This window comes from Pleurodeles waltl, chromosome 9 (genome assembly GCF_031143425.1).
Source record: "Pleurodeles waltl isolate 20211129_DDA chromosome 9, aPleWal1.hap1.20221129, whole genome shotgun sequence".
Taxonomy (NCBI): Eukaryota; Metazoa; Chordata; class Amphibia; order Caudata; family Salamandridae; genus Pleurodeles; species Pleurodeles waltl.
In genome coordinates, this window is record NC_090448.1 from 994951358 (window position 1) to 994961437 (window position 10080).

General features: G+C 42.9%; 1 protein-coding gene across 1 annotated transcript in view; it reads left to right on the forward strand.

Annotated features, from left to right (window-relative positions):
- ATG14 (autophagy related 14) overlaps positions 1–1752 on the forward strand; it is a 188446-nt gene extending 186694 nt beyond the window's left edge. Inside the window, exon 10 of the mRNA XM_069208533.1 lies at positions 1347–1752. Within this exon, the coding sequence (XP_069064634.1) occupies positions 1347–1653 (307 nt within the window). The 3' untranslated portion in view covers positions 1654–1752. The remainder of the gene's footprint in view (positions 1–1346) is intronic.
- Positions 1753–10080: the final 8328 nt, after the last annotated feature.

The window sequence follows — 10080 nt, forward strand, 5'->3', positions numbered from 1 at the left end:
ATATTCAGAATTCAGTAATATGGCTATCGAGGATTTTAGCACACCGGATCTTTGAGGGAAAGTAGTTTGTTTGCAGTTACCACGACTGTTCCAGATTCATGTACATTCCTATTACAAATTCCAAAAACACACAAGTTCAGTTCTGTCAGATAAACTGAGGCACAACCTGTGCCCTGTCAAGGAATGGCTGAATGAGTTCTCTTATTGTTTCCCTGGCTTTCTGTTATCAAGAAAGGCCCAAGATGGCTGATTGAGGCAGTCCTCTTTCTGTATCCATGGCTTACTCACACCCAAGGAGCCCCGAGAGGGCAGTGCAAGCCAGACCTCTTTCTGTGTTCGTGGCTTACTGTCTTCCAGGAAGCCCCAAGATGGCTGGGCAAGTGAGTCCTAGTTTGTGTCTATGGCTATCCTTTTTCAGGAAGCCTCAAGACCCCCCAGGATCGTCCAGTCAGCCCCATGGGGACCCATGCAGTGGCACAGCTGGTCCCTCGAGGGACAACCTGCATGGCGTCTGGAGCAGGGGGGGCCACAGAGGCAGCCAGAGCTGAAGGAGAGAGAATGAGCATTTGGCCACAGTGGGAACGATTTTTGGATGCAGATAGGGCACACAGATTATATTTACATGGAGTTGCTGGCACCTCATTTCTGACGCACCTCGGGTTGAACCACCGCAGCAGCCAGCGGGAGCATGTCTGAGATACATTTCTGAGTTCATACCAGTTTTTCAGGATAACCATTGGCAGTGGTAATACATTAATTTAGATTAGCTGTGTGTACATTTACTTTACGTGGGTATTGAAAAATAAATCTAGCGTGGATACAACCCTCTCGGACTTGCATTGAACATCACTGATTTAGAGATGTAGGAGATCACCCGCTCCAATTGTTTGGCAAATAATTGTGCAAGACTAACATCAAAGAGAAACCTATTAATAAATGCCAAGTTTATCCCATACAAATCTAATGTGACTAGAACAACCAGCAAGCATCTATTTGATTGAACTTAAATAACGTTTAGAAAAGAACAAATAATGTTGGAGCGTTTATCAGATTATGAAATGTCTGAACATTTTGAAAGTAAGGCACACATATTTAAATTACATCTCACTTTATCTGTATGTTTAAGGCTGCATGTTTTGATTTATTCATTACATTAAAATGAATCCTCTTTTATTATGAAGTTCCGATCAGAAATTAAAGAACCTAAAATACTAAATTAAAGCATAATGCTGTGATTATAAGTGTTTATACGTCTGCCTTTATGTCAAGAGTGTCCCTAGAATAATTGCCATCTGTGGCTAATCTTCCCTCTAATTTTGTCTGAATGCATGAATATTTTCCTGCAGATCGGGTCCTTTTGAGCTCAGTGCTGACCTGGAGGATTCGATGGAGTTTGTGGATCCCGGTGGTGCTGGAGATACCGATGAGAGTGGAGATGAGTACGTAAGCGACGAAGAGACTGACTTAGGAACTGACTGGGAGAACTTGCCAAGCCCCAGGTTCTGTGATATACCTTCCCAGCCTCAGGAAACATTGCAGAGCGAGAGCGCACAGCTTACGCTCCCCATTGCCAGCAGCAGCGCAGGGGGAATGATCTCTTCTGCTGCTGCCTCTGTAACATCTTGGTTGAAGGCTTACACTGGACACAACTGAACACTGTGAGAAACAAAAACTGATTCCTTCATCAAAACGCTGTAGTTGATCTTACTCTGAGTAGTGCCTGATTAAAGGTTAATTATACCATTCTGAAAAGAGGATATTTTCTACTCACTATATTTAAGAATAAACCTTTTCAATTTGAGAAAGATACACACCCAAAAACATGGATAGGAAAGTTAATATTTATTAGCGGTCTCTCTGCCTGAACTTGTTACGAGAAATGGTGTTTGTCTGCTTCCGTAAACTGAAGAGAGTGGTGATTTAACTACTCAGATCAAGTTTTAACTAGTTTTGCCTGACGTTTGCAAGATAATTCGTTTTTTTTTGTTTTTTTTTAACAATTTTATTGTTTTTAATATGCAAAAATATGTATTTTTGTAACAAAGCCAGGTTGTCAATTAGATCCCCCCCTTCCAAAAAAATACATATGTAAGTGTATACACCAAAGAAAGTATATTAGGTCAGGTTTAAGTGAGTTGACTGAAAAACATTTCCAAAATTATGCATTGCTTAAAAATGGAAGTAGGCCTAGATTACAATGCAGTGCCTTGCTTGTACAACCATCCCGTTGCTAATACTTTAAACACCTGAATATAATTATTAATTTTGCACAATTGATCTTATGTTTAACATCGAGCCTTAGATATATTTTATCATTCGTAAATTTTGTGCGCTTGCTTAGTCTTCTGCCTCATATTATCCTATTAACGCTGATCTAAATGAATGTCCGGTGCTGTCCTAACCACATCTGACCAATACAAGAAGAGGTGATTATTAATCAATCATATGTTTAACTCAGCATACACAATTTGATTCAGAGCACCAAGACAGAAGCTATCAATTCATCAGTGATGGTAACACAATGGTAATGCCATTACAGGGTTTGGCTAAACTTAGCACCGAGGAAGACATATATATATAGATCAACTTGGCCATTCAACGTCTATAAACACTCTTCAATGCATCAATGTAGAGACGAGCGCGTTTGCCTCCCTTTGGAGTCGGTTTAGGTCTGGCTTAGCAGCAATGTGTTACTTGTGTATTCAAGCAGCTGTATTCAGTTATTGATTTACAGAACTACCTGCATGATGTTAGAGAATTAGGTTACAAGGCAAGTGTGATGAAAAAGAGTATAGTCGAGTTGTTATATTTAAATGTAAACATTGCATCATTTTACTAAGCTCATGGCTGCTTATTTCCTGTTTTTAGTACCAGCATTTACTTTACATTATTTCTACCAGCAAAGGTCAGTCTGTATCACGTTCATATAGCCTCAGCCAAGGAGCCACACCCGTCCACACAGCGCAGCTGGTTCTCCTGGAATCCTTTTGAATCTTTGACTTTGTCAAAGAGCTGGTGCAGGACTTCTAGTAACCATACAGTATCATTACGGACGCATTTTGATCTACTGTTCACTTGAGGCATCAAATGTGGTCCCTTTAAAATAATTTCTTTCACTTGCATAGCCCTTTACTTCTCCACGTGTTTCTAAGCGGCGCTCAATCACCTTTGTGGTCAAGAGAACCTGACTTCATTGGAGTATGTTAAATGATTCCAGTGGTACTGGTGGTTCATGGTTTTCTGGTGACACTTTTTGAAACAGGGCAACATTTGGTGAATTAATGTTGGCATTTGTTCCTGTAAGTTGCTCGAAAAAGTTTTTTTTTTCTAGAAGCTTATCACATTTGATTGAACAACTGTTAATGCGGATAACATATTTCAATAACAATCGACCTGTTTCGGTGCACTGAACATAAAAGTGGGTAGTATCGACAAAATATCCTTTCAGTTAAAAAGATAGTCAAATTTAATTTCAGAACCAATTACAGGAAAGAGACCCTCTGCATTACTAAACGAATGGTAAAGTTGATTTAATTATTGTTAACAATAGAAGATAAATCATTTGAAGAGGTTATAAGGGTAGGAATTTAAGCAGCGTCTTCGTTAACAGGATTTTGCCATGATTCTTCATAAATCTAAGAATGCTAGTTAAACCACTGCTAGTTGTATTGTGAAGTGTAACATAAATTTGCTAGCTAGAAATCTGTACAAGTTCCTGACCATTGCTGTCAGTCATTACAAAAAAATCTATTTGCAGCCCTTTATTAGATTCCAGGCCAACTTACTTAGATCTCTGATTTTTTGGGACATTTGGGAGACAGCGAATTAGACCATATGCCTCGTGACCCAGCACCCTTAATATTTTCAACAATTTGAAACACTGTAGTCGAGAACTCGCTTTCCTTTCCATCATGTGCTAGTTACGCAGTTCATCAATTGATGAGTAGATAGTAATAACTTAAAACAAATATTTGCGTTGGCAGCAGGTCCTGCCAGCACAAACACAGGCATGTCCAAGTGAACATTTGTGGATGGCATGGGCTGGGTTAGTTAACCTCTTCTTGCTGTAAGGTCAATGTATAAGTGCCCTGTGGCAAAAAGCCTATGTCCTAAAGATGTACAATTATGTGACACAAAACATTAAAAGAGATGGTTTACCGCTGTCATTCACACATAACACTAGCTATTGAAATGACAACAGCAACCGAGTACAATCGAGAAGGCTGTTCTGTGCACAGTGTAGTTATTCTTATCTTGGACTAATGCAAAGGCATCAATAATAGAGTTAATATAGCAAGAAGGTGGGAGGGCACAAGAGATGGCCACCAGTGGATAAGTTGTGCCATAAGGCACTGCACGTTGCCAATTAGCAAAGCTTTCCAATGTTTATGGCAACTGCTGTTTATAACAACACTGTCGGGCTATAAAGCGATTATGTGACGGGGCCATCATACCACTATCCTGGCATGCACTAGCCGAGAGGATGGCTCAGTGAGCCAAACACTTCACTACTGACAAAGGCAGAGTTCTGAACTTTAATCCCAGCAAGGTGGACTCAGCCTTCCATCCTTCGGAGGTGCGTAAATTGAGTGCAGTACATAGGGTAAAAGTCCCATTTGTTATGTAGAGTGCCTAGGAAGAGGAGAATGGCAGTATGTAGCGCTACATAAAATGTGTTATTGTTGTTATCCTCTAAAACAAACATCCCTTATGAAACCAGCTAAGTAAATACAGCCCAGCAGACTATGACGTGTGTCAAGAATACACACCACGGACTCTTCCAAATGACAGTAAATTGACACGTATGCTCATCACCATAGACAGCAAAGGGAGCTTCAAGAGACTAACCACTGATCCCAGTGTGACAGAACTGAATCAATAATGTGTTTTTCCGTAACTGCCAAAATCCATGTTGCCCTAGAAGGACTAAAGCCTTAAGAAAAACTGTAGCTAAAACTGTTCAAAACTATCTTAGAAAATCAAGTTACTGGGTGATAGGATTAGAAACCGAAAAGAAGCAAATTATCGAGCGTTGGTGGAGAGAATTGCCATTAATTATTGGAAAGCCTTGGGCAGATGGTTTGCCTGGTTTACACAAATTAGTAGTCAGAAGGCTAGATGCCTCGTTTGACTCGGTTGTCTGAAATAACATATGTTTGAGACGCCAGGGGTGGCTTCTCCACTAGGGCGGAGGAGCGTCGCCCCCACCCGCCACCAGTAGTAGCTGCAAAACTTTTATAGTAAAAACATAAGAAACTCTATTATGTTTTTACTATAAGAGTGGGCCGGGCCACAGGCGTGAAGGGAATGGAGGGAGAGTGCACTCCCCCTCAGTGCGCATGTATGTTTGGCCAGCCTTCTTGCACATGCGCAGTAGGCTGTCTGCAGCCCGGCACTGTATTGCCAGGCTTGAGAGAGCAGGCACAGGCTCCCAGTCTGGTTGGGCGCTCCCAGCCAATCCTAACGCTGCTCTGAGCAGCGTCAGGATTGGCCACAGGGAAGGCTGTGAGCCTGTGCCTGCAAGGACGGAGCAGAGCGGATGGAACGTCACGGCATGGGGAAAAAAAGGTACGTTTTATTTTTATTTTATTTATTTTTGGGGGGCGTTATCTGGCTGTCGGCATGCTGTTTTTCTGGGACTTTTTCCTATTTCTTTTTTTGTTGTTGTTTTTAACAGCTCCGACTTCATACCTTCGGAGCGCTTTACAAACATTGATGAAAGAAGTTCGTATAGGATTAGATATTATGTGCTTTTGCTGAAAACAGATTCAAGTGATGACGGCTAGGACTGAGTGGCCTTGTCAGAGCTGTCCGGGTCCCAGTACCCACATGAAACCAACCCTGAGGTGCCCTGGCAGAGCTGTGCGCAAGAGTCAGTACTGGAACAGGGGATGCTGAGGCGACTGTTGGATGTGCATGGCAGAGCTGTGAGTGATGCCCAGTAGAGTAGTAGCGGCTGTTAAGCACTGAGGTACATCAGCAGAGCTCTCTGTAGATACAATTAGTTACACCAGGGTTTGTTCCGGTTCCGTATTGGGGAACTGTGGCAAAGCTATGTCTACAACACAGCGGTAACACTCAGCATTGAGGGGCATCAGGGGAGCCACGTGTGGGTATTAGTGGGGGGACAGAAAGTGTTAATGCTGCTGTGGACCGTGGTACACGAGCAGAGTCTGTTGCAGCATAGCATTGATGTGCGTTTTCAGAGCTGTGTATGGACCCCCGGTACTGAATATCAGAGGCCCCTGCACCTTGGCATTGAAGTGCCTTGGCAGAGCTGAGCCTGTACTCAGAGAGAAGCGATGCTGCGTGTTTGCAATTTCCTGGTTATGGTCCCTTCCGTAGGCTCAGTCGGGTTAGTGGAAACAACTTCCATCACTAGAGGTTGTGCACGAACCTGTCCACAGGGAAATCGGGGTGATTACAAGAGTGGGCTCCATTCTCTAGCTGCCGCAAGAAGCCACGCTGCATCCGTGGTGCACACACAGTGGTCTCCGGGCAGCCACTACGGGGCGGACATGATTGCCCAGCTATGCTCGGCACAGCTCCCTTTTCAAAATGACCTAAAATAACATTACATAACTCCATCTGCCAAGGTGCATTGGCTGCCGGAGCCCATTGTAGATCGCAGTTTGAAAGATATGTTTTTTTTTGCAGTTGGATGTGGCCCTCGCACTGTTTGCTGCCAGTAGTTTTCAGAGTTAAAGAAGAGTCTGCAAATGGAATGTAACTGGTGCTCTTGTAAAGCGCTCCGATGCTCCTGGGCCGAATTTGCGCTGTATAAAACTGCAAGAAAGAACACCCTGAGGTACGGGCTCGGGTTTATAAGGTATGCCGATGTTTGTTTCGCCCAGGGCCTGCTGGTGTAAAATGGTGACGGGCATACAGGAAAGCGCGTCGCTCCCACGTCAGGCCGTGGGGGGGGCCTGGAAGGAGTCCGCCACTCACACCCCTGCCACAGTCCTGAGTCAATAGCTGAGTCAATCACTTATCAAGCACGGCTGACAATCAGGATTTCATGAGTTGGTGAAGGGCAGTTGGGCTGGGTAGGTTCATCTAGACCTGGGCAGTAGGTCACGAACCAGATGCAGTGCAGAGACCGCAGTGCATGTAGGTAAAATAATTAACATTTTTACTTCTTGCGCTGTTGAAATTTGCATGCGTAAATAACCGTTGAATGTATTTAATGCACTAAGCCATGGGGTGATCTTCAAAGTTTCTAAATATATCAAGACTTCACATTCAGAATTGCTTTCTACACCTTTCTTTCTCTTAAAATACTTTAATAAATTAGTTTTAAAATACGCCACTTGCTTCTATTTTTTTTCAAAATTTTCTCAAGGGTAGGACTACTTCTAACTGTGTCCGTTTTTCAGTCAAGCTCGCTCCCTTGCTACGTAAAAGTCATCCCCAACTTGTATGCCCCACTACTTTGAAATGTCACCAGCCGCCACTGTGAGGCGCACATAATGTTCAGCTGTTACAGGAGTGTTTACAGGGAAGGATACCTCGCAAGATACAATGTTGTGGGACTCACCAGTATCACATCATTGCATTTTTGCTAGCATTGGACTGAGAAATAACTATTACATTCATGGTCTCACCACAAAACTCTGTTTCATATTTAGCAACTTGTGGTGGAAAGGGGAAGCCGATTAGGGGACAAATAAAGGGGGGCATAGTCACTCTGAATGGTGGCAAGGGAGAGACCGTGCGAGAAAGCGCATCTTTTTTTATCCTGCATGAAAGACCAGAATGATTGCCACATAAATGTTCAGCTATTTCTCCAAAATAACCCCGTAGAGCAACACACAACTTAAAATGCAGAATACTCTCATCTTCCCATTCCCATGTGCCGGATGGGATCTAACTTTTTCTAGCACTCACCATCTCCGGCTTTGTCAGTAGTGGCTCACAACTTCACCTGAAGTGATGTGTTAACTGTCACGACAGGAGCCATGTGCACCAGTAACATCGGGTCCATTTTTTCAACAAGTTTTGTTAATATTTCTGCTGGTTAATTCAGTGCCCTATGTTCACCAATGTTTTTGAGCTTCAAGCCACGCAAGACATGTAGGAGGAAGATGTCGGTCAGTCAACCTCACCTGTCATATACCTTTAGCGCATGGGTAAAGTCAATGACCTTCCTCTTGTGACTTATGTAAGAGGATGCACCTTAGATTACTTGGGGGGGAGGCAGACGAAGCTGAACAAGTTACCCTTCTTGTGCCAATTCTAGGTTGAGGTCAGTCAAAAGAGCCAGGTCGAGATCTCCTCCTTAGCGGAGGCCTAAAAATACAAGAAGGATGACATGCTTTGTGATAGGTAAAGAAGGCTACTTTCTCTTATTTTTCAGAGCCAGTCATGGCCCTACAACTGATCCCTTAGGTCAATTTTCTGCAAGCTTGACTTATCTGTGGTGAGCACTCAAACTAGAGCTTACCAGAGGGCCTGCATGGGCCAAAGAGGAAAGAACCCTGCTCACATTGTCGGGATGTGTGCTCAGCGATGCAGCGTTTTACGCTTCCACCACCTGAATCGTCCTGGTGTCTCCGTATTTGCAGCCACTGAAGGGGAGGCCCTGCAAGCTGTCTGGAGTACTGGGCATCGATGGTAAGAGCAAAATAATGGAATGCAGCGCTGGGCGAATGGTGTACAACTTGGACTTCTTTGTTTACCATGTGAATGCGATGATTCTCAGAAAAGATTGTGAAGAAGCTTCTCCAAGATGGTGGTTTGCCCATAGGAGGGTAAAAGAGGCTGTCAATCCAAGGTGGGCCAGAATCGTTTCCAGTGACTTCAGTTCCTGTTAGTACCACGTATATAGAGGAATTTCCAATTTAAAGGTGCGTAGCAGTGCATTTGTCCAGACTTTTTGTCATGTTCATCGCACCATCGCTACCTACCTTGCCTCAGATGTTTACTTCTTGCAGTTGTAACTTTGTGGACTCTTCTCAAACATACCATTGCCCAGTTATTTTCTCCTTCCAGATGTCAGGAGGAGTTTGGTGTCTTGCTAATCTCCTCATTACCAATCTTCAGCTTCACAAGATTGCCAAGGAGGTTTTTTTAAATCTACATGATTTTTTTTCCTCCTAGATCTGACCCTCTTAAACAAACACTTGTCACCCTTCACATATATTAACTTGTGCAGGTTGACATCTTGCTTACAAGGAGGAGCTGTCCTTTACTTGGGCAATCAAGACAGAGATTCAGCAGACCTCAGTGTCCAGCGGACACCAACACAAATAACCCCTTAATTTTTGTAACTGATGTGTGGATCCTTTGCATGACCCATCTCAAGCATTACAGCAATTGAGCCTTGAGATTTTGGCACTAAAAATGATCTTGGTCTTACAATCTTACGATGTCCTGGAATTCCATTCAACTTTACCGCAATTTATAGGGATATTATGAAGCTAAAATAACTACTGCATGTGCTTCTAGTGTTATTTTGATTTTCGCCCTTCACAGAGTAGTCATGACCAAGCCGTGAAGGGTTACCTGATTGAATGCCTTACTGGATCTGCATTCCTTTAACACCAACTCAGATCTTTCTTCGAGTCTTTTGACTCCTTTTAATTATTAGCATATAAGAAGATATTTGAAAGCCTCTATTTGGAATATTCAGATTAGGAAGCAATGTGTGATACTCAACAAGGAAGCAATGAATTTTATGACGTGTGGCTTGTTTCCGTCAGTTAACAGATGAAACTACTGAGGTTAAAAGAACTGAGATTACATTTTCAGCTTGGTTTGAAAGAATGAATAAAAAATTAATTGGTTTGTTCACGCCATGCTGCTTCATTTTCTGATCTAATCCATTTACTGCTGCTAATTACACCTACCTTACAAGTGAGATGAAGTAAGTTCCAATGAAGTTTTCAACGGATCCAAAGGTCTCTTTATTTGTTGGATCACAGCTTTCAGTGGAGCCTAGTTTCAAGAGTAGTCTTTGCAAGTAGGAATTGTGAAGAATCATTTGACTAAAAGTGAAAAGGAACACTGGTGTAAGGGTGCACTCAATCCTCTGCTTAATGGCCTCCGAGAAAAGTTGGCAGAGTTCAATCACCTCTTGAG